The 25,462-nt window shown below is 39.7% G+C and overlaps 1 protein-coding gene across 2 annotated transcripts; it reads right to left on the bottom strand.

Annotated features, from left to right (window-relative positions):
• Positions 1–684: 684 nt before the first annotated feature.
• On the bottom strand, positions 685–24,987 carry baiap2l1a (BAR/IMD domain containing adaptor protein 2 like 1a). 2 transcript variants are annotated; one of them, XM_086017355.1, is made up of 14 exons: positions 24,723–24,987; positions 22,333–22,408; positions 21,689–21,775; positions 13,784–13,845; positions 12,925–12,996; positions 12,526–12,660; positions 9,352–9,504; positions 9,134–9,277; positions 8,214–8,337; positions 7,769–7,982; positions 5,690–5,749; positions 4,893–5,040; positions 2,013–2,053; positions 685–1,917 (listed from the first exon to the last, which is right to left on the bottom strand). In XM_086017355.1, exons 1-14 carry the CDS (start codon positions 24,771–24,773, stop codon positions 1,845–1,847), a joined length of 1,440 nt encoding a protein of 479 aa, XP_085873481.1. In that variant the 5' UTR covers positions 24,774–24,987; the 3' UTR covers positions 685–1,844. The 2 variants fall into 2 exon arrangements, with proteins under 2 accessions (XP_085873481.1, XP_085873480.1); XM_086017354.1 differs by having other exon boundaries at positions 4,893–5,043; positions 24,723–24,986.
• Between the last annotated feature and the right edge of the window lie 475 nt (positions 24,988–25,462).

Raw genomic sequence — 25,462 nt, 5'->3', positions numbered from 1 at the left:
AGACAGATAGACAATCACCTGAGACAACTCACAATCACCTGATACAACTCATTCCCTTCCTCTGGTCTATTTTTGGTGTGGTACACACAATGTCACCAAAGGGCACAGGGCCTATACTTGCCCTCCCTTAAAGAGGCTAACTGGATGATTACAATCTTTGGAAACACCTGTGATGCTAATTGGAGGACACACCTTGGTTGAATATGTCCCTGTGTTATTTTCCATCTTTTCAAGAGATACCACTGGGACGTACTGGGACCAAAATTATGGAATTTCAGACATGCACCAAAAAGGTTTCGTCACAGAGTGGGGATTTGCGGACAGTAGTTGTGTCCTGGTCAAATGCAACTGGGCAACCATGTACACTTACGCCGTTTCCAGCCTGTAACGGACCAGCTGTACAGAGTTTTCCCGAAATTCCAGATAGCCAACAAAGACCTGGGTACCATCGTCATTGTCCATGTCGGTTTCCCGTTTTTGTTTTTTTTAATAATTCGGTTGACCCACAATTCAAAACCAATGTCTGATTTCCATTGGTTAATTTTCATTTAAAGTAATGAAATGTATTAAGTCAGATTCAAGTTATTTCTTTGACCACTGTGGGTTTTTCCTTTCATTAACAGAGGGGTACAAATTTTGTCCATATGTGAACGTACACACACACACATGACACTCAAATATATGTAGACTGTATCATGTTTTATTAAGGAAAAAAGGCTACATTGTGAACACAATGGCAAGGTACACTGAAGGAGGCACTGAGGAATAACCGAGTATGATCACTTCTCAATCATACAGTACACATTCTGTCAAGCAAATACGTGTTTGATCTCCTCACAAAATCTACTTCATGTATTTTTTAATTGTGACCTGACATTAACAGACAACGTAAATGTCAACCGGTGAGGAACGTCATTAGCATATCGCATAATCTGCGCACCTGCCAAAATCACTAAGCGTGAAAAATATTCCCTTCATCAAAATGGTATCCATTTAAAACACTGGCAGTCCAACCAAAACCCATCTTGGTGTGAGCACATCATGGACAAATGCTGTACAATTTCATTTAAATATCTCCGACAATCCTCCTGCTTTTAAATATAAAATCTTATTTTGGATATTGACGTACTTGTGGCTCTCAAATCCTTTTTATCAACACAGCACGCTCCCTTCATTCTCACAACCTCTGCATAACATCACAGCTCTTTGAAAAGAAGACAACTCAATATATTAAAAAATAGAAATGTGAATGTTTTCTTTTACATGTGTCTGTCTTTTTCTGTAAGTCAGGAAGACAGTCTGGGTGCTAGGCAGGAACATGGCAAACAAATGCATTTATCACTGCAGTTACTGCAGCACAAACAACAAAAAGCTTGAGTCATTTGGGATAATGCTTGTCCTCAATTTGTTCTGCACAAACAATTTCTTCCTCTAACTGGTAGATAAAAGTATTTGACAGATACGACCACAGATTGGCTTAAAAAAAATTGGCACATAAAAACAACTCATGTAAAACTTTAGGTTTGGAACATTTTGGCTGGAGGACATAACGATAAAGATATTTGGATCTTAATTCTAACACGTTCAAACAGTTTTTTTCTCTCTTTCAGTAGTTTGAGACAACAGTGTATTAAGGTATTTGCAATTCAATAGTGTTTTCATTGAGTATTATTTGGAATTACTTGACATGAACACAGACTGGATGCATGAGCCATAGATGCATAAACATTACACTTTGGATTATATATCCATACTGTGGCACGGTAAAATGCATTTGGTGAGACGTCCGGTGAGGGTACAGTTTTTTGGTGGGTTGCAGGGGATTCCCCTGAACTGCTTCGCGTTTAGATGACAGGTGCTGATCGATCGTTTGTGACAGTGGGTCTCAGTTTGACCGTCGCGAAGGGATTTCCTCCTCTGCAGTGAAGAAAATTTAAATTATCATGAGGTTGTTTGCCTGTGGATATTAGTGGCAACATTTTGAAAGAAGTTACTTGTGTTTGGTCACTCACCCTAGAAAAGGAACCTTTGCTGTCCCATTTTGTAAAGAAACCTACAGTGTGAGAAATGACAAAAATGACCCTCAGACCATACCGCCAACACGCAAGCCCTCATAAATCCATACAAGCCATACAAATCATTCCAGCTGTGAAGAAATGACAGTGTTACCAAACTGGTTGGATTAGATTACTCATCAACAATTGTCCTGCCTGATGGTGCCATGGAGCGCTTTGACACGTCAAGCTACTAGTACACGGTAAACTTAAGAGCTCCCCGTTTGGAATCTAGCTCGTCGAGAAATGCCTGCAAATGAAAACACTGACTCCTCTTTTTCTCTTGCTTGAGTTAGATGGTGATTGTCTTATAAACAAAAAGTATCTCAGCTATGTTGCTGGGGAGCTGAGGAGTGTTTTAAAATACAGTACTGCAAGCTTGCAATTTGTCGTCACGTCAATGCATTGTGAGGAACTGTAGTCTACACATAAGTTTGCTTTTGCCTGTAGTAGAACTGTAACCAGTTTTACTGACCCAAAAGGTTGATGTAATATGTTCTCTGTCCGGCAGAGAGCAGGAAAACCTTAGAATGTCTGATAATAAAGTAATTAACTCATTCACTGCCAGATATTTTCAGACCCTCTTGTACCCTAAAGTTTGAAAAGAAAAAAAAAAAAAAAATATATATATATATATATATATATATATATATATATATATATTCCTGGGATAGAATGGCTGGACTGTGAAAAGGCAAGTGAATCCGGCAATGGCGGTGAATGAGTTAAAAAGGAAAGCCGTTTTTGGTTATTTGCTGTGCTCAAACTACATCTCCAAATTTTTGCCTGTCAGGTTTTTAACTGTACTTACACTTCCTTTTCCCCGATTTGTTTTTCAGACAGGGCTTATTTATTCTGCAACCCTAAATGTGCTGTATTCTTATATCATCGATGGGAAAAGTATGGCCCTCCACTGTTATGTGATTATGTGTTATGTGATTTCCAATAATTAATTCTCACTACATTAAACCTATTCGAAACACCCAGAACAGATTATAAGGGCCGGTTACCCAAGGAAAAGTTGCTGCGTTAATAGTGCCAAGGGTCCACTATTGTCCTACAGCCTCATAAACAAGACTTAAAGAGAGCAGTTAGCTTCCAACCTTTCCTTGAACAACGCTCATGACATTAAAAAACTATATTTCAAAAAGAAGTAGTATAGGAAAATGAAGATCAATGGCATTGCGCTTGGAGAGTAAAAAACCCTGAGGCAGCAGGTAGAGAGGACATTGAGTACAGGCACCGTGACAAGAAAGTGGAGATGAGAACTGTGCCTGGGCTTGTATGCTGGTTGGTCGCGAACATCCTCTATCAGCAGACATAGCAACGACTCAGGCTGTGACTGGACCCTCCTGTCCTTTACCTCTGCCTCTGTAATGTTCCTATCATCTCATCGGCACTCCCAAACAAAGGTGGAAAACCTCTGAGCTAGTTGCAGGAAGTAGCAAAGTGCCAAGTTATGGTATTGTATACAATTTAAAATAAACAAGTTTTTTTTACATTTGTACATAAGTACATTTCTGACTCTGTACTCGTGTACTTGAGTACATGAGTTAAATCAGTACTTCTACTTTTACCCGTCGTCTTGTACCTCTACTTAAAGTGGAAGTCAACACAAACATATTTTTTTCAAGAATATGCTCTACGCAAGCCCACTAGTTGAAACAGGGCATTCTGATAAATATTGCGTTTGTAGAATAAGTGTTAAACCACTCGTTTTAGCCATCTCTGGGGGCGGCCATTTTGTCTTCTGTGTCGACTGAGAATGACATCACAACTGCTCACAACGACCAATCACAGCTAAGATTCAGAAAACAGGTCAGTCGTTATTGGTCGTTATGAGCAGTTGTGATGTCATTTTCAGTCGACAGAAGACAAAATGGCCGCCCCTGGAGAGGGCTAAAAACAAGTGCATTTTAATGCTTGATTTATATTCCACAAACGCAAAATTGACCAGAATGCCGTGTTTCAACTAGTGGGCCTGCTGGGAACATATTCTTGAAAAAAATATGTTTGGGTTGACTTCCGCTTTAAGTACGGTATTTTTAAGTACAACGTTCTTATCAATCACAGCCTAGATAAATGTCATGTCATATAATATGACTGACTTGGAAGGAATGATTTGACTCGCTGTGCCTCATTCAAGGGCGTGGTTGATCATAGACATTTAGTCAGAGTTGAAAACGTGTCATGACATTTGTGTGGTGGGGTGTGTGCGGATAATGGACTAACTCTGCAAAAAAGCAATAAAATTATCGCTGCAGGAAATATTGAACGTGAGAGGTGAAACTCAAACATGGCCACAGCCCAAAGTGAAACAAAGAACAGAATTCGGGAGTTAGAAGCCACAATTGGACGAGCATATCCCAAAGCCATTTTGGGACCAAAATAGCTCAACAGAAAAGTCACAACTAGGGTTATTATAATTCTGGAATTTTAATTATAGTTAGTTTCTATTTCGTTTTGAGTATCGTTTTTTATATTTAGTTAATTTTAATTAATTACCAGAGCGGCTTTGTTAGTTTTTATTAGTTTTAGCTTTTTCAAAAAACACACTTTTTGTTTTTTTAATTTAGGTGTTTTTTGTGTTTTTTTTTAAAACACCATGGTAAGTATTGTGTAGTATTAATTCAACAAAAATTAAAATATAATTCTAAAACTTTTGATGTTCAAGAAAAAGCAGCTCAATGCTTTCATTTATGAAATAATCTACGTTTTCGGTATACCAAAAAGCCTCCTGAGAGTGTTTGCGCACATTTCAACTCATTCAATATTCATGCTGACAAATGCAAAGCAATTTGATAAATGTATTTATAGATGTTTAATGATGATGCTGACCGTATTCTGTGGCGACTGCATTGGTGGAACCGGCGTGCGTGAGGGGAAGTTATCCGAATAGTCTGGCGGCGGCAGCAACAAGGGCTCGTCCTCATCCAGCTCGGGTAGACTGGTGACACTCAGACTTCGTACCGGTGATCCCAAATTGCTGCTGCATGACATTTTACACATTAACTATAATAATTCAAATATGCAATACTGACTTACAGTAACACCAGCGTTTATTTCAAATTGCTGCAACTCTTTTTACATAAATATTCCGGACTGCACTGCTACTTGTGCGTAATATCGAACATTATTCCCACTGAGCCTTACTGCTATTTGCACTGCATAATTTAGTCTGTATATGTTCCAAACAACAACAATATCGTCTTTCTATTCTATTACATTAAAGCGGAAATCAACCCAAGTATATTTTTTTCAAGAATATTTTCCCAGCAGGCCCACTAGTTGAAACGCGGCATTCTGATAAATATTGCGTTTGTGGAATAAGAGTTAATCCACTCGTTTTTGGTCATCTCAGGGCGGCCATTTTGTAATTTCTGTTGACTGAAAATGACATCACAACTACTCGGGGCTCAAGTAACAACCAATCACAGCTCAGCTTCAGACGACAGGTCTGCCGTGATTGCTGACAAAATAGCCAAGATGGCTAAAAACGAGTGGATTAACTCTTATTCCACAAACGCAATATTTATCAGAATGCTGGGTTTCAACTAGTGGGCTTGCATAGAACATATACTTGAAAAAAAATATGTTTGAGTTGACTTGAACTTTAAGGAATTATGTTTTCTTACCTATTTGATATGAGCGGCTCAGAGAAAGGTCTGCAGTAGGATGAGGGGAACCAACCACGCCTAATACACAAGACACACGTACACCACGGTATTAGACACACAGCAAATTACATTATGTATAAAACAAATGTTAAATACTACACAAAAGTATATTAGTATGGAGAACAGCTGCTCAGGTTCTTCCATGTCCAACTCGCATTGGGGCACAGCCAAAAAGGTGGAAGACTTATAATTTAGGGGGAAGTTAGAGATCTAGACCAACTCAAGACTCATCATCAGCTGAGCAACTATTTTAAAGAAAAAAAAATTAGCAGCTTTAGTTCCTGCTAAAAAGAGACAACATATAATCATGGATTTATATTTACATTGTGGTTCATATGACAAGCAAAGAGTTTGGTTGAAAGCAAATGCAGAGTCAGTCACGCTCAACAATTTATATGATCTGCCAAAAAGTTAGAAACGAGTCAAGATTTGTGCTTCCAAGCCACAAATATGTTATCAAGGTCGCCTGTCTCACCAACTGTGTTTTTTTCTGTGAAAGTTGATGCCAGGAAAAAAGCATGCTGGGAGGACAAAAAAAAAGATAAAAGCTTGTTTGACATCAGGAGAGATAAAGCAATTCCCTGGAGGGAAACAAACAAACGGTAAAGTTGTTTTTCTTTTTTTAATAATGTCATTGTCATTTGTCTTGTTCTACCAGCAATCAGGAAAAAAAATCGTTAAAGTCGGAAATTTGACTTTTGGAAAAAAAAAAATCGTAGACTTTCTTTTAAGGCCATATCCTCAAGTTCTATATTGTGCCAGATCTTCGAATAATAATTTAATACAGCAGTGCAGTCAAACGAGATCCGTTGCGGTGATGCGTGAAGACAACATTAAATGCGTTTTAATGATTCACGAAGATGCGAATAATGGAATGCACTTCCGTTGTGTAAGAAAATAAATCAGGCATACACTTTCCCATATTCATTAACAAACTGGTGTAGACTAATCGAAACTAGTCGTCATTTCTTGTACGTGTATTCCTGTATATGTTGTCGGCAGGTCAAAGAGGCAGCAGAAGAAGTTATGGCAGCGCAAACATACCTGAAATATTCTTCTGTTCCTACATAACACAACAAAATATCTCGAGACAAAGCAGAAACTTGCCACTTAGGCAATGGGAAAAACTCTGATTGTCAGTTTGGCGGCACAACTGTTAGTATGAGTACTGAAGGTGACAATGGCTGTGGCCTTTTTACGAACGGAAAGGTATGCGAAAAGGACAACAACACATTCTCCAGCATGAAGGAGATTGTGTTTGTTTACAAGGATGGAACAGGTTAAGTCACGCTTGAACGCCCGCACAAAAACAACTTATGTAAGTAACAGCCTACCAAAAACTACCAGCAGACATCATCCCGTTTCAAAAATGTCCATGTATCATAAAAATTTGTTCACACAGAAATGAGGAACAAATTCACTTTCTTGTTAATAGACCAGCAATGTAATTCCAGATTCACATTCACTGTATTGTTCAATGTGCCGCATCGACTTGTTTGAAATTTTGCAAAAGAAATAAAAGTAACATCACACCATAATTTGTGTCCATCTCAGGGGGCGGCCATTATGTCACTTGTTGTCAACTGAAAACGACAGTTGCTCAAGGCTCAGGTAACAAGCAGTCATGGCTCCGCTTCAGAAAACAAGTGAGCCGTGATTGGTCATTACCTGAGCAACTGTGATGTCATTTTCAGTCGACAGAGAGTGACAAAATGGCCGCCCTGAGATGGATACAATCAGGTGGATTTCGCTGCTTAACTTATATTATAGGGCAGTAGATGGATATATATATATATATATATTTTCATTTTATTATTGTAATTGATATATGTTTTTTATGATGTTGTGTTGTCCTACAATGCTGCTTGTTACGCCATCTAAATTTCCCCTCGGGGACAAATAAAGTGTTTTGATTGATTGATTGATATTCCACAAACGCAATATTAATCAGAGTGGTATGTTTAGACTAGTGGAGGCACGTAGAACATTTATTGTCAAGGAAATTTTGGGGTTGACTTCCCCTTTAAGGAAACTTACTGCCCAGTCTTCTCCAGCTCGCCATAAAGCCACCCGTCCTTCTCTTCCTTAATAAGCATGGTGATCACGTCGCCCTCGTCAAAACTGAGGAGGGTGCCGTTGTTTCCCGCAGAGTGTGGAAAGATTGTCCTGACCTGAGGCTTTTTTGTCATTTTCAGACCCGAAACCTGTGAGGTCGACCGGGACGGACTGTCCTCGCTGAGGCTGCCCTGGTCTGAAAAAGCAAAGGCTTATAAAAACGTGTACAATAAATAGCTCACACTCTGAGTCATCTTCCCAAATTCTTGTGATATCCACCATGAAACTTTGACAAGGTTTACATTAATCGAACCAAGCTGACTGGAATTTTGTGCTGAGCTATGCTAAATGTTTTTGGCAGAAGTGTTATATTCAAGAAAACAACTCCTCTATGCATTAATCGGGTGTGCATTAAAAGATAGTATACCTGAGTGATTCTCTAAAGAGGAGGTGATTGGAGATCTGGGCTCGGGATTGAACATGTTTGCAAGTGGACTGGTGTGCGCCTTCACGGGGGGTGCAGGGGGCGGCACCATTGACTCAACGCTGTTCTGAGTTGACAACAGAGAATAAGATGAAATTCATATGAAAAAGACTTTTTTTTTTTTTTAATGTGAGTTAAAATACTGACACCAATGCACTGATCAAAGTCCGTGTTGAGTTATTGAAGGCAAACGTGATTATCATCTTATCTGTGCTTTTCTATGTGGCAATGCAAGAGGTGGCCTAAATGTTCAACAGGCTTTATCAGAAGGAAACAAAGCCGGAATCTTCAGGGCTGATAATCAACTAAAAGCCACTCGACCCATACATCTGACGCATCAGATGGCGGCACCTTCCCGAGATAATGGGCTAAGATGAAAAACATAAAACACTTAAGTTACCCCTCCTTATCTTGCAGAGAGTCAAGTTGATGTTACTTTTGATCAATAGTGAGACGTAACATAGTACAAATACTTTGTTGAAATACATTTTTCACGTATCCGTACATTACTTAATTTATTTTATCCTTTTTTTTTTTTATTTTAGGTCCATAATCTACTAAGGCCTGATCGGTATGGATTTTTTTATAAAATATCAATAACCAATTAACTCATTCATTGCCATTCACAAATTTGTCTTTTCACAGTCCAACCATTCAACCCCAGGAAGTTATTTATATTTTTTTCAAATATTTTCAAACATTAGGGTAAAAGAGGGTCTGAAAATGTCTGGCAGTAAATGAGTTAATAATGCACCGAACCATGGGTCAAAAACAGAGGTACGGACTGTACACAGTGCGTTATACATGTTCCGTCCCACTTTCAGTGTGAAGCATGAATGACTGCACAACAAGAAAACACAAACCCTCTTGTAGTGTTCAGCAAGCAGCGATTGCTCTGGATTGATGGAAAGTCCGTCTATCATGTGCTTGACCGTGTCCGGCACCTTGCTGACGTCGCAGCACATCTCCTGCCAGCTGGGCAGCTTCTCGTTCAGCATCTCTTTTGCCTGGAGGCGCAGACAGAGTGTGGTCAAATCTATATCACAGGACTGGATTACTGAGGAATTACTTTTGTTCTTACTTTATCGTGAAAGTTGCTAATGTGATAAGAGAACATGCAGTGTTTGTCGACCAGGAAACAGAAGCGGCGTTTTTCTTCCAGCAGAGCCTCTCTGCAGCCATCGGCGATGAACTTCTGCATGTCCATCTGGCGCGACGAGATGGTCTCCATGTACTGCGGGCGCAAAAAAAACGCAAGGTCAGAAAAGGCAAGACGCAGGATGAATAACCTGATTAAAAACCTGCTCAACAACTAGCCATTTTCAATTTGTCGCTGCCATTAAAGTAAAGCTACAGTGATGCTTCAAAGTAGGTCGATTTTTTGCCACAGTTGCCGATAAACTTTGGGCCATTTATTGAATGGGACAGTCAGTCAAATACACAAATACAAAATAAAAATACCATCACTACTTCAGAACCTTTCTTCTTCTTATTATCATCTTGGACTGAGAAAAGTAATGGCTTTTATTTAGCTTTTTACATAGCGACTGTATTTACTGAGAGCAGTAGAATGAGACGATGCATTCACACAACTCCAAAATACCATAATGCTATTCAACACATCATGTCATACTATACCAATCCTCAAAAATGCCTTAGCCCCCAACCATCCCCCCACCCCCATGCTGGTTACAAATCGGGATTGCATCAGAGCGGTCTCATTGGGCGCTTCACAGGAATGCTGTGACGTCATCGCTTTTTCTTATCTTTGGGAGAAAAAGCCAAATACTTCAGCACTGAAAAATGTCTGGCTGGAGAAAAACAATAGCTAACCACTGCGGGAGACACACATTTTATTCTCCGAGTTTGAATGCTTTGACAAATGGCGAAACAACCCTCTTCATTTATTTTCATAGTTTTGTGCTCGGGTCTCTGCATTCACGCAATAATAGTGCACATCGTAGAGATTGACACACCCTTGCCTTGCAGGGAAAATAACTTGTGGCCAAGCCTTCATGCCTCTTTGATCATCTTTGTTTTGTATATGAAAGCATTAAAAAAATGGTAAGACGTTAGTTAGCCTGCCGGGTGTTCAAAGGCACCGCTGCCCCACAGAGAGATTGTAATGATCCTCCTGGTTAAAGTGCACAGATGGCAGACTACGCCTGACATGAGGCATATAAAAAAAAATACACTTCTCTGTGTCCTTTTATTCTTCCCCTGCTCCTTCTTTCTCATACGTGTTCTCCAGGCTGTCATGGTAACAATAAAAACAGACACTTCCTTCGTACTCACCCATCTTATCTGTGTCCCTATGACAGCCAGTCAGATGCTGAATCAGTGCTCTTCACTTCCCATTTCCAACAAATCCCGCAGACTTGGCGCGAGCAAGCAATCACGTTTCTGTGAGCCCTTAGGCTGCATGATGATTACAAGGCTGGGCCTCACCTCACTCTTGGTATAAACGAGGAATCCGCTTGGGAGAAGGGAGGTTCGCGGTTTCAGCTCAGTAGTCATGTTAAGGGTGTCAAGCGCCACGCGCATAATGTGTATTCTAAGTAACATGTCATTCCAGATCGTAAACATGAGGCCAATACCAACCCCTCAAAAAAAGCTACTTTCACAGCCTACAGAACAATCCAAGTTTGACTTTTCACACCAGATTGATTTTCAAATCACCTACAGCCAGTTGTGTCTACACAACAGGTCAGAAAGAATTCTATGAGGATGTCTGCAAATAAGCACACCTCAAGCAATACTCAGACCCAATAACTCCAAACCTATTCACGTTAGACAATGACTTTAAAGAAGTCATCCCAAACATATTTTTTCCAGAATATGTTCTATGCAAGCCCACTAGTTGAAACAAGGCATTCTGATAAATATTGCGTTTGTGGAATAACAATTAATTCACTCATTTTTAGCCCTCTCTGGGGGCGGCCATTTTTCACTTCTGTCGACTTAAAATGACATCACAACTACTCAGGCCCCAGGTAACGACCAATCGCTTGTTTCCTGAAGCTGAGCCGTGATTGGTCGTTACCTGAGCCCTGAGCATTTGTGATGTCATTTTCAGTCAACAGAAGTGACAAAATGGTCGCCCCCTGAGATGGCTAAAAAGGGGTGGATTTTGCCGCTTAACTCATATTCCACAAACACAATACCAATCAGAATGCCGTGTTTAGACTAGTGGGTCTGCTGGGAACATATTCTTGGAAAAAATATGTTTGAGTTCATTTCCGCTTTAAGGCATGTAATCAAACTTATCAGTATCAACTGTCCTTTCTCCTCCTAGCAACGGATACACGATAAAGAAATATATATTAGATTCACCTTAAGCAGAGGTCCGGACATAGATGTAGATATAGTTGTCTACATTTTTAAAAAAGGTCCCCTTGAAATTGGGAAAAAGGAGCCCAAAAAAAAAAAATCAGCGTTTTGCCCACACTGAAGGGAAAAACCCAGAGTATGTCATTTAGGTTTCAACTATACCTTTTGCGATACCAGCCTTGCAGTATTTTAAAGTTCACCTCAGCTTCCCTCGCTGGCAAAATAGCTTAGGTATTCAAGTTTATGAGACAATCAGCATCAAGCAAGAGAAAAAGAGGAGTGTTATGTCATTCGCAGGAGTTTCTAGATGAACTAGATTCCAGAAAGGGCACTGAGGGTTTGAAATACACCTTTTGTGACACCACCTTGACCTTTTCTGACACTCCTTGTACAATATATGCCAGTGAGTACTTGTAGTAATAGTAGTAGTAGTAGTAGTAGTGTTGTTGGATGCTGTTTCATGATTATAAATGAACACAATAGCGATGCTAATTTTCATTGGTGTACAGCGTTTCCCATTGAATATAAATGAACACAACAGTGATGCTAATTTTCGTTATTGTACAGCGTTTCCAACTGAATGTTAGCATTTAACTAGCAAACTTATGTTCTACTATAATGATAATGACAGCGATGCTGTGCTAAGTTTTGGATGTTATATTTGAATGTGTCGTGCTTATGCTAAACTAAAGTAACAGCTGCACCATTGAGTTTAATATTATAGTTTGACATTTAAAGTAATATATTACACATTTTTTTTGGTAAAGTGTAATACGGGCTCAAAACATGGTGACTAATCACACTGTTTAATCATTTTTCTGCTGTTAACTTCATGACAAATCCACCTTAAAATCTTTCTAACTTGAACAAGACTGCCTGAGACCTCATGAAAGGAAGCAGTAGCTGTCTTTGGTTTCAATCTCACCTCATTCTCCTTAATCTCGTACTTGGACAGGTGCTTGCCCTGGCTCTTCCTCCTCAGCTTCTTCAAGTCAGTCTGCGAGCGGTCCAGGGAGTCCTGCTTCGACTTGTGTTCTGACTGGTAGCGCTTGAACGTAGCCTAAGTAAAGGGAAAGACTTGATATGTTACTACTCCTGATGCATTTTGACAAACAAAAACATTGGTGGGAAGTAATAAAGTACTTTGTACAAATACACTGTCCTGAACAGTACCTAAATATTTTTTTAGGCATCTGTACTTGACTTGAGTATTTATTATGCTGATTTTTTACTTTGAAAACATACCTGTACTTTTACTGAAGTACAGGAATTGAAGCAGTACTTGAGTATTTTAATTCTGAACACAACAAAAATACATACTTACATTCATATACTTCACATCCATTTCTGTCTTCTTTTCCAGCTCAGCAAGAACTTCTCGGTGGAATCTCTTGAACTGCAATAATGGAGACAAAAAAACAAAATCATTATTGCAACTCTGTCTCTCACTCCTTCCAAGAAACACACCGCACATGTCGGTCATGTGGCACTATTATGATAAAAGGGCATGATAATGGACTTTAAAGAGCTTCCTGGTTAAAGATTCCCTACTGTTCTTGTCTTGCAGACTCATTACTATCGCCGCAGGATAGTCTCGACGCGACGGAAAACCTGTTCACCTGTAGCGTTCGAAAATTTCTTGTACTCCGAGGAATGTTTCAGTTTCTAAGACTTCCACATGTTTCTTGTCTATATTGTAAGTAATCCTAGTTTTTCAGCCTGATGCCAACATTGCAAGGACCACAGAGCTTTTGCCCTTGACAAATACTCATACAAAATAGAGAAAACAACCGAACATGATATTATAATCACTTTTTAGGTGAGCAACATAGATTTAAAGCATAAGGCCACAGAAGAAAGGACTTACAGGTATTTTTAGTTTACTAAGCACTAGCGGAGCTAGAGGAGGGGCCACAGGGCCACTGCCCCCCTCCCGAAATATGGTTGGACCCCCAAGTGCTAGACCAGATAATTGACTTTTGGTTATTTTCCGATTTTTTTCCAAATTTCCCCCCCGTGCCCAGTAGGGAACATATAATGAATTTTTATCGGTTCAGCGTTTTAAAAATAAATAAATAAATAAACTTTATTGTTGTGCGGACCCCTGATGTATCCTTGGCCCCCCTTATGGCCACCCACAGGAATAAACTCCTAGCTCCGCCTGTGTTAATGAGGCTACTTACATTTTGCTCCAGCTCAAAATGGACCTTTTTGTGCACCTCTGCAATCTCCATCAGAACCAAACCTAGAAAGTAACAAATATCAGTTAAGCATGACGGTCCTTAAAAAAACAACTTAGTATGGCGTAATTCTACATTCCGAAACTGATGATCTTGCAGTGTTCATATCATGTTTGCTTTCGGGTTTACAACACCTCGCATACGCAACAATGACATATCTTCCTTCAGTATTTGAACAGCCGTCAATCTCTGTCAAAACAATCTGTGTGTATGGTTCTGGCTCCGGGGGTAGGGGAGGGAGCAGATTTAGAACTGTCTCCATTCACAGCCAGCCTGCACCACAGATAGAGCAGCATACGGTATGAGACAATGGCAGTGAGTCAACACTGTCCATGGCGGCGGACAATTGTAAATAAGCAGCAGTGCTCACTCCCTCCATCACAATGGGGTGAAATCTAGACTCCAGGTTTACTATAGGATGGTGATCTAGTGTAAACCTTTGCATGGTTTTTCAGGATCATACAGTATGTGGACATATGCAAAGAGGTAACGAGAATGTGTGAGCTCGGAAGGGCCTATGGACACTGGTGTTTTTCCAAAACAAATTCCCCACCCTGGTGTCAAAGAAGAGGTCTGTCCAAAAACAATTACATGACCAGAATTTCTAACGGGTTGAATAAGGAAGCTAACCTACCTAACTGACCACCATAACCTTTTACTTAAAGGACTTCTTATATAAAGTACAATAACAAAGTACAATAACAAATAGCTAGCACGGTGAGGTTGTGGCGAGCATGTAAGTCTCACACTCAAGAGGTTCCAGGTTCGAATATTAGGTCAGGCTTTACTGTGCGGAGTTTGTATGTTCTCCACGTGCTCGAATGGGGCTTAGCTGAGGGATAGTCTGACTTTGAAGACTTTAAATCAGGTGTGGGAAAAGAATGCCTGTGGGCCACATACAGCCCACTGCCTTCTTTAAATCAGGCCCACCGCACATTATCCTGTAATAACTATTGTATTAAGCCATTTTTCCCTACAAAGGTGATTTTACATTAATGAATCCCCTATTTCTAATTAAGTGAAATAATTATTATAGCTAATAATTATTTATAAATATTCAATTGGTCAATTACCCTAAGTATAAAGAACAAAATTGAAACATCAGAATGAGAATTTATGTATTTCCTTTTTTTTTTTTTTTTCTTTAACTTAATGGCCATCTGTTTTAAAAATTAAAGGAAGCTTTTGAGCACAATAGTTTGCACATAGCTCTTTTAACTGTGAATTGTTGTTTTGTCAGAAAAACAAATATGGGCATTCCGTTCCGGAATGTAAGGACGGAAGCACTTTAAAAGGATGAGGACGGATGGGGTCGGCGGACGATAATTTTTATGAATAAGGACGGAAGGACGAGGAAGGAAGGGTACCCAGGTCGCGGACGGAGGACGGAGATTGCCCAGCTCTGCAAATAAACACTTTCAGGCAGAAACCTTCTGTTTTTTGTTTTGTTTTGTTTTTGTTTCTGGAAAACATACAACAACACAAAGTCAAGGAAAAGTGTGAAAATCCTCACTGGAGTTTTCCAAATAGGCAGTTAAAATAGGACAAACTGCATATGAGAACCATTTTAAAAAAGCACATAGAACCACCCATGTCAACACAACAACCTAAACACGCTTCCATTCATGTACATTTGACCTGACACTGCCCTCCCCTCTCCCCTAAACACCTGCACCCCCCTACTCTAGGCAAACAAACGCGATGATACAGAGCACTACTTCTGCCATCCAAAAGGCAATGTCCAGCTACAACAACATTGCCCTCTGAAGGTCACCAGAAAGCACTGGTAAATGTTGCCTTTGTGCTCGCCACCGGGGAGGGGTGGCGGTGCTCGTTTGTCCAGGCCACGTAACACACCGCTGCGGCACGGGTCGAGATGGGGGCTGAGAAGGAGTCAAAGAGGCCAGCGTGCACCTGCAGCCTTTAATAAGGTGTGAAAACCTGCAGGAGGAGGTGGGGGACCCAAGCTAGATATTACAACTTCTTGATAAAGGATATCAATCTGTCACTTCTAGAGTCCGTTCACTGTGATCTCTTCGGAGCATTCAAAATACTGCTACTAATACAAGTACGACTTGTAGCACACAGTTGGCAACTAGTGTGCAATTTTACTTTACTAGTAACATTTAGTGAGAAATAGTTTACTGGACTATCTTACTAGTGAGGTCAGATAAATCGAATAAATGGTCAAATATCTTGCCGTAAGACACTTGTAAATTATTTGGGATGCATTTTTTTGCCCCTGATTAAGATACCTGCAAGAAAGGAAGTTACACAGATACTCATTAGACAAAAAAGGGAAGATCTCATAAAAATGACACCCAAAACTAGACCCGCATCAAATATTTTGCCTTGCGCAGCCTGATTTATTATTACAGCTACGGTTCACCTTGGTGGAGAACTGCAATACATCAAACTGTACGTATGGAGGGATGCTACATCTAATATTATGGATACCTTACTTGGCAAAGGATTATTTGGGGGTTGGGGGTCCGATATGACACTGTACAACACGGTTGTTCCAAAACATCATAAAACAAAGTTTATGGTTGAACTAAAGCCCCAATTTAAATGTTAATTTCATGAATATTTACTTGGCAAGTCAATTTGCATTGTGCGCTCCTAAATTTTCTACGTGAGGTCCTAACATTTCAGGTTTGGCGCCATTGTGCTCCTGCTGCTCTGTAACGAAGTAACTGTACAGCTACACATGCATTAGCAAATTGGGGTGAGTTGAAAAAAACAAAAAAAACAGGTTCTACTCAGGTTCTACTCATGTATCAAATTTCAGTCTAACAGGATTTTTAATAGTTAAGGGAGGCGGAGCAAACAACACCTACAACATTCTTATCACATGATATCATTCTAGGAGTAGAAATGGCCTGTGACGAATCAACTACTACCGATTCGGTGTCCAAGAAGGTTAATTGCGCAATCTGAGTCAATGTTTGTAGCTTTATTTGTTGATTTTACCCTTGACAGTCCTTCCTCATTTCGCCAAGTACAGTACACATATCATGTGTTCTCTCAACTAGCACTGAGTCTTCCAATGAGATGCATCACTGAGCTTGCCCACACAGGCCAAGTGTGTATGTGTGTGTGTTCCAATGTGACCACATCCTCTGTGCGTCACGCTCCAAATCATACATCACCGGGCAGTCCTGGAGACTGTTGCCTCAGACGTGCTACGCCCTACGTGTTGTAAGAGTGATAAAAATTGTGAAATCCGTATTGACTGCGGGAGGGCTCTGATCTCTTCTTTCTTATCTTTCTGTCAGTTATCACGCAGTCACTGCAAGATAGAAAAACAGCTGCCCCAAAGAAAAACATATTGGTTGCTTCAATGGCAGTCACATGATTCTGGTTCACTAAAGTGGAACCCCGTTCATTGCGGAGAATGTTTCAGATATTAAAAAGCCATGTAAAAGTACTTTTTTATATTTTTACTCCTCCCGCACCTATTAAACAAACGTATCAAAACAACATCACATCCTCCACATTACGCATCAGTTCGCCTTTTGCGCCACTGCTATTGCCGATTTTTTTTTTTGTTAACTCATTCACTGCCAGACATTTTCAGACCCTCTTTTACCCTAACGTTTGAAAAAAAAATTAAAAACTCTTTAAATAAGTTCCTGCGATTGAATGGCTGGACTGTGAAAAGACAAATAAATATGTCAATGGCAGTGAATGATTTAAGGGGATTTTACAGTATTGTACACTGTACCTATCTCTAAACTTCAAAAGGAAGTGAGAAATAACGAAGCAAGAAACCTTACCGTCTTATTTGAAGAACTGTGTGAGCGCGAGTGAGAACTAAGAAATATTCTAAAAAGCACTACTCATTATTATCAATTCTAGTAAGGAATATTTTGAACGGTGTGTTTTAAAGAGATACAATCTATATAAAGCACATAGGAGAGGTGAAACTATTTTTTTTCAAAAGTGTTTTTTTTTTTCCGCAGGTGTCTAAAGCATTGGGGGCTCACTTTAACAATTTATATAGACAGAAAGCAACTTCCTGTGACTGTTATATAGTACTGTTCACTTTTCAAATTCCAGTGGGTGTACAGTATAAGGCAGGTAAACTGAGCAGAAAATTGATATTGAAATCTTTTTAAAGAGGCAGCGAAGGTGCACCTGAGGTTGTGGCCAGTGAGTGTGTTTGACTTGCCAACTGTCCATTAGCTATTTGATTTATGCGGCCAAAAAGCAGTGGATCAAAACCGCATCTGCAGCAGGCCAACACTGAGTCACATTGTCATTATAATACAATGCTCTAATAAAAATACAAAGACCGGTATTTTCATTTGGTTTGAGAAGAACCATGTCGGTGAAAAAAAAAAAAACATCATCTGTGACTTTTACGATTCTGCAACGCTCATGTTTGAGTGTGAACTGAAAGGCAAACTGCTCATCATGCATCACACACGAGCGCACGGCCAATACTGTGTGAGTGTCTAGACAGTCAAACAAACTCATCAAACAGCTCCAAAACGTTGAAATCATCTCATTAAAGCTACCCATGGGGAAAACGCTCACCGTGTCCCCTCCATTCTCAATCGTCTTTCTCCGAGTTACAACTAGCTGCATCTGACATTACCATTCGTCTCATGCTGATAGCATATCTCCATATTTCCAAAAAGATGCTTGACAAAGAAAAGAGTGAAAGGCTGGAAGGGGTGTGGTTTGCGCCATTCTCTTTCTCCGCTCACATTTTCAGTCCCTAAATACCTGCTGCCTTTCAGAGACGAAAAGGAAACTCCCTGTAGTCCACTCACGCCCTCTTGCACAGGAAGCTTTTAATTGTTCACCCACTAAAATAGGACTTGAAGCATACAGTGAAATTTTATTCTCATGGGCCGCATCATTAGGTACACCTGAATGGTCCAATGAAGAAGCATTATCCAAAGATGTTACATATTGCTGGATCCTGTCACAAATGCATTGAGCAATGCAGTTTCTAACTTGAAGTTTTCGGTAGTAGAGGATTTCACAGCATTAGGCCCTCTCATCAGTGGCGTAGCTGGGCTGTAATCCACATGGGTTTTGAGGTCAAAGGGGCCCGACATTGCACACGCGAATAGAGGACAGAAAAAAAACAAAAAAAGTCAGGAATAAGTAAGCCAGGAATAGACCATGGCAGGGAGTAGAATTGCAATGGATTGGTGATCGGTTATTGTTTGTTTTTTTTTAAACTCGCTGATCGTGATCGGCATCAAAGATCGTTTTCATGCAAAGCCTTTGTTACATAGCTTTTGCACCCAGCCCCGAATTGTGAAAATCCATAATTGACGGCCATGCCTAAAAAGATTTGACACAAAATGGTGGCGAAGCACTATTTTCGTGTCAAGAAAACTCTTCAACTCACTTATAGTTTCCTTAACATCAAAATGCCAGCAAATCACTACTTTTGTCTGAATAAAACTCCTCAACTCACTTCAGATAGTTCCTTAATGCCAAGATCCCACAAGATGACGTGTAAGCACTCCCCCCCCCCCACCCCTCAATGAAACTCCTTCAGTCATGTCAACATAGTTCCTTCACACCAAGATGCCACAACATGGCGCCAAAGTAATAGGTTTATTGCTTTTGCTTTAACACAAACACTGCAAATACCAGATTTTTTAAAGCAACACATGAAGGTTTAAAAGGAACTTGAATTGGTGAATACAGTACTTGGATGCTGAACCAAATATGCAAGGCTTCACAAAATAGAAAAACAACCATTCACACTCACATTCACACCTGCACAATTTCAAAGTCTTCAATTAGCCTAAAATGTGTGTTATTGGGACCTGGACTGAGACTGAACCCATATATGACAGACATGTGAGGTAGACATGCTAACCATTAGCCCACCATGCTGCCCTGGGCCGTAGCAAAAACATAAATGATCAATTTGGCTCCACTTTGAGCCACCACAACAGACAAACAGTTGGTGGATTAGGGTGAGTCAACTCGGGGGGGTAAGGAAGGATCAGTGGTGAGAAGACATTCCTCTGTGCCCGTGTTTATTCGGAATGTTTGCTGGATGACGCCTGCAGCGGGCTGCAAGAGGATTCACACTCTCTCGATAAATAGTCCCTGCAGCGGGGAGCAAGTGCTAGACCGCTTCTGCATTTTTGCACGAGATGACTGTAGAGAGTCGTTATGATTGAAGAACTTCACCAATTTAAGTGCCATCATTTTTCCTCATCGGTCCAAAGAAGTTCAAACTATATCCGTGATGCCATTACCTTTGTTTGGATCTTCAAGCCTCGGATGCAACTTTAGGACCACAGACAAACTCTAATGAGTTCCACTACAAGCGCTGTATGAAAGATTATTCCTTTAAAAAGATTATCGGAGAAAAGACTATCAGGGAAGTCTTAATTGAACAATATTTATTATGGTGGCTGTAGTTGACCTGTGTACCTTGTAAAATAGTTTATTGTAATGATAAAATATCAATTAACTCTCAATTTCAATTGTACCATTTGGAATCTATTGAATCATAAATAATGGACCAATTCTTTACTTAAAAAAAAGGTAAACATTTAAATAAATAAATATGTAAATTGTTTATTTTACTAAATATTTTCATTTTATTTACAAGAAATCAATTAACAATAATGTATGAGATAAATAAATCATTACATTTTGAACGAACGCCCCCACACCGGCGCCCCCCCCAAAAAAGCGATTAAAGACAGAGAATTTCATGTACTTCCCCTGAGTGATTTATGATAGTCTGTTACATTGTTCCTTCATCCCGCAAGACACACACCCCATTCCAGCTCTACTTTTTTTAATTCTGTCTGACATTTCACCACTTCAGATTTTGCAATAGTACAACTATTTTTCAAAGATGTGGAGGAGAATAACAATGTCATTTTATTGTTCACAAGGGCGAGAACACCATTTGCTCAGATGGAAAATAAATGACAACACATTCACTGGCTGTCATACTGTCTGGAATTACAACCGAGAGGCAGCTTAATGGATCATAATCAAATGTATTATGATCCCATTGAAAATTTTTAGCAGCTTTAGAATTCTAGCACTTCTACTGTAATTGAAGATAAGTCGGATGATGGATGAACGACAGGCTTGCACAAACCTGAGGGCAGCCATGCAGTTTAAATACAAGGAAGTTTGTCAGTTGGGCACTTTCCCTTAGTCAGAATTCTTGTAAGGTCACTAACGTGATGATTAAATAGCATTGTTCCAAGAAATGATTAGTAAAAAAATAAACCTATTTGTGTTTTGCTGAGAGGAACAATGAGAGATTTGAGTGGAAAGACAAATTACTTTATCTAATAGAGCGCTTCAGAAAAAATTAAATACAAATCAAACATTAAACAAATCACAATAATGTCAAATATAATACATTTAATTAAAATAGTACATGGCCTTAATATAATGTAAAAACCTATTTTCACTTTTTCCTTACCATGACTATTGAGCTTACACCAACTTAAGTCAGCACAAAATTAGTTTGTATTGTGATACAATCAAATTTTAGGATTTTTACATTTATTAATCAGTAAAACATGTTGGTAGATTACATTCCTTGCATTTGAGGCTAAATTTAGATGCTAAATTTAGAATTAATAATGCACTGAATGTGTTTTGCGAATGCTAATCTTTTCTTTATGGTCTACTTTCACAGCAGAAATCCGCTATGTTGCTATTTAGGTTTAAGTTCACTTAATATACATGACTAGAGAGCTCAGATTTCATTGATTTACGTGTGAATTTTGTTTAAATAGACTGCGTTGGTAACGTTGTAATCAATAGCTTGTTTAACTACAGATTACACACTCTACATCAGGCTTAATGAAGTTAAACCTCCATGCAACTTACCAAGTTCCCTGGACACTGGCGACATGGTAGCGTTTTCCCCAATTTTTGTGATGGCATCAAAGTAGGCCCTTCCTGCGAGCGTCATGCCTGTATCGGAGGATCACAAACTAAATTCAAACATCTTGATATCCTTCAAGCAGAATGACTTGTTTTCCTGGCCCCCTAGTGAGTGACATTGTAACTGTTAAACGGACACAAACACTCCAGTTGTGTTTGCCCTACTGCGCATCGTTCAGTGGTTCACGACAATGTATATGTAAGTCAAAAGTTGCCAAAAAAACAATAATGTACCACAAATACAAAACAATCAGGTACACACGGAAAGGCCTAAGCCAGGATTCGAACCCAGACCCTCAGAATCGTGAAGCAGACATGCTAACATTTTGTAATAGTTGTCAACAAAACAATCAGGTACCTATAATAAGGTTGCCTCAAAAGAAACTATAAACTGTCATTTGACATTGACTTCAGATGCTCATCAAAATTTGATAATTGTATTTGGAGCATTTTTTGCCCATGTTCAGTTTTCAGGTGCTGTTACACAAACAACATTAGAACATGATCCAAAGAGAGCACTTAGCTAAAACACACGGAAGCAAAGGGGACAATATGTACAGTAAAAAGTGAGTCATGTGTGTTCTTACCTGTGACTGACTTCTCATAACTTTTCCCCAGGTTGACTAGGTTCCTCAGGCTGGGGTTGAACTGGTCCATCACATTCTGGGAAAAAGTTGACAACATTGTGGGTAAAGGAAGACACGTACACACATACTACAACCGTTCATCCATCCATTATCTGTTGCGCGTGTCCTCATTAGTGTCACAGGTGAACTCAAGTCCAACCCAGTTGACATTGTTCCGCTTATAACACTGTATATGCACCCTCAAAGTCGACAAAACTATTCTACAATGGAAAACAATCAGGTACCTGTGATAAATTCAGCTCAAATAAAACCGCTGACTTTCTTTTGATTGACATTGACAAAAATGTTCAGCGCTGAAGTCCATCACTGCTGATATCATTTTGTTGTTTTTTTATACATGTGCCATTAAAGCCAACAAAACAATCAGGTACCTGTAACAAGTAATCTTAAATGAAACTTAACTTTCTTTTGAATTACATTGACAAAAATGTCCAGAACCGGAGCCTATCCCATCTGACTTTGGGTGACAGGCTGTGTACACCTTGCGACTGATCGCAGACTTCATTTCAGGTCGTCATTTGTGAAAGAAGAGACAGCATACACGGGGCAGGTTGCTCTTTCAATGCGGCGGCAATAAAACATTCAATCTTTAACTTGACCTTGTGTGTGTATTCCTTACACTCCCTTTTAAAGAGCGAAGTCCCGCTCGACAAGCAAGACAAAAGTGGTTGCTACTTGAATGTGAGAAACCTCATTACACCCCCACTCCCCAAATCACCCCCACCCTCTCTATTGAAATGCCTGAACAGTCAAGGGCTGTTCACCACCCCGTCTCGCTCTCCTGGCACACCCCGAAAGGAACAATGAGGAGACAGGTATGACTTTACAATGAGAAACACACTGCAGAGTGGAGTTAAGAGAGCAAAAAAAGGAAACAGGTTCCTTATTTTTTTTCTCTCCTCGCCCCGTTCCACTGAAACTATGGCATGTATGGACTTCTCTGCCATCACACACACAAAAACAATCATGCCGTTAATAATAACAAAAATTGTTATTTCACCCTCAAATTCTTTGTTTTCATTTCGCAGGAAGGATGTCAGGAAACATTAAAACTCCCTTCCAATCACGCCAGTGATTAGATCATAGCTTTACAAATTCACAGTCCACAGTCTGTGTGTGTGTGTGTGTGTGTGTGCATACATATATATTTTTATATTAGGGATGTTCGATACAACTTTTTTTCAGACTGATATCTGAAAATAATGGTTTTTTTGTTTTTGTTTTTTTTTCAAAAATTAAAGGTATCCTAGGCCGTATGGTGGACGGTTGTTGAGCACGTCCACCTCACAGTGACAAGGTTATGGGTTTGAATCCGGGGTGCTCCGGCCATCCTGTGTGGAGTTTGCATGTTCTCCCCGTAACCTGTGTGCGTTTTCTCCAGATAATCTGGTTTCCTCCCACATTCCAAAAACAAGCATGGTAGGTTGACTGAACACTCAAAATTGTCCAGAGGTGTGAATGTGAGTGCTCAAAGACAGCTGGGATAGGCCCCAGTACACCTGCGACCGTATTAAAGATAAGTGGTTCGTAAAATGGATGGATGGATAGATGGTATCCCAACATGATAACTTTTTATGTGTTTTTTTTTTTTACTTTAGAAATTAAGAACATTTTTTAAAAATCTGATAGGTACCAGCTGAAAATCACTCATTTCATCATCATCATTTTCTATCACATGATTGGATCGGGACAACTCTTTGAGTACTCACTTTCGCTGTATAGCACCAACTACTGGCTAGGAGGACTACTAACTCAATGTCACTTTTTTTTTTGCCTTAAGTATCAGTGGCTGGTATCGACAGTTGCCACGAGTACCTGACAAGGCACACACAAACACACATTTTTTGCCTGCTCGGGAAGGTAAACGTTTGGCCACCACTGGGTTAAATTACCACACCGGCAAAACTAAGCAAACTTAAACTAATCACCCCATGACCACTGATCGCATCTGCGCACAATCTACAGCAGGAACAAACACTGATTGGCACACTGCTCTGATCACAAATGGCTCACTTTCAAACAAACAGATGAACCAGCAGGGAATAATAACAGGGAGTGACATTCTAGAATGCTCTTGCTTGTTGTTGACAGCTAAATATTCCAGCGCTTCAGTCGAACGTGTTTTAAACAATGTGAATACAATGGATCGTCATATAGGCGATAAGGGGAAATGAAAGACCCGAAAAATGGAGGTGGTATATTTGTGTTTTGTTTGCTTTGATGAGATTTAGGAGCCACAGCAAACTTTATAGCATAACCCCCATTCCCCATTTCAAATCAAACAACCGTAATAACGTCATCAATTATAACCGAACACTTGTTAGATTCACCTTATAAGTTAGCTCGGTGAGCTTGCTCACATCCTGCGGGCTCCCGGACATGTTGGCGCGTGGCTTCTCCAGACAAGCGAATGAAAAAAAAAAAAAAAAAGTTAAATCAAAAATAATAATTATAATCCAGGTGGTCAGTCCCTATAGTCGGAGCCACAGCACGAGAATTACTCCCGGCATGCCACGCACCACTGGCAACGTGCATGCGTGCATAAAGACAAACGGGCTTGTTGCACACTCACTCACCAGCTGGGACGCAGAGAGATTTTACTCAGGGGGCGGGGCTGTGACGTCACAAGGGTTGACTCAGCTGATGAGTCGAACGAAATGCATAGTGGCACATCGATTTTCGAGTTTAATTCTCTTAACACAACATTCAAAATTCGTTGCAGATCTCCAAAAAACATGAACAATTTTTGCAACGTGTGCTTTGATGAGAAAAATAGGACTATGCACTATTGCACTGTAGAAAAACGAGCATAGCAAAACGCTTTAACTCAATTGCTACTTTTTTTTTAATTACCTTTCACTGAACTTCCCTAATCAACACTAATCTTCACAGTTTTTTTTTTCATCACACTTTCCTGAAATTTCAGCAGCTTCTCATTTTGCGGAGCAGTCTGAATCTTTGAGATTATTTGAACGCCCTTGCCTTGGTATGTAAAAAAATAAAAAAAATAATAATAATAATAATAATAATAATAATAATAATAATAATAATAAAGTAAACATAACTAGCA

This window comes from Filicampus tigris, chromosome 19, assembly GCF_054856515.1.
Source record: "Filicampus tigris isolate MCC_2025a chromosome 19, RoL_Ftig_1.0, whole genome shotgun sequence".
NCBI lineage: Eukaryota > Metazoa > Chordata > Actinopteri > Syngnathiformes > Syngnathidae > Filicampus > Filicampus tigris.
Note: the sequence above shows the minus strand (reverse complement) of the source record. Positions and strands in the feature narration are given on the sequence as shown.

Excerpts from the sequence above, each read along its gene's own strand:
- baiap2l1a (XM_086017354.1), bottom strand. The coding sequence starts at position 24,773 with ATGTCCGGGAGCCCGCAGGATGTGAGCAAGCTCACCGAGCTAACTTAT. Across the intron at positions 12,997-13,783 it reads ATTTTGAGCTGGAGCAAAAT|TTCAAGAGATTCCACCGAGA; the intron begins GTAAGTAGCCTC and ends CCATTATTGCAG. Across the intron at positions 9,505-12,525 it reads ACGAGATTAAGGAGAATGAG|TACATGGAGACCATCTCGTC; the intron begins GTGAGATTGAAA and ends TTGCGCCCGCAG.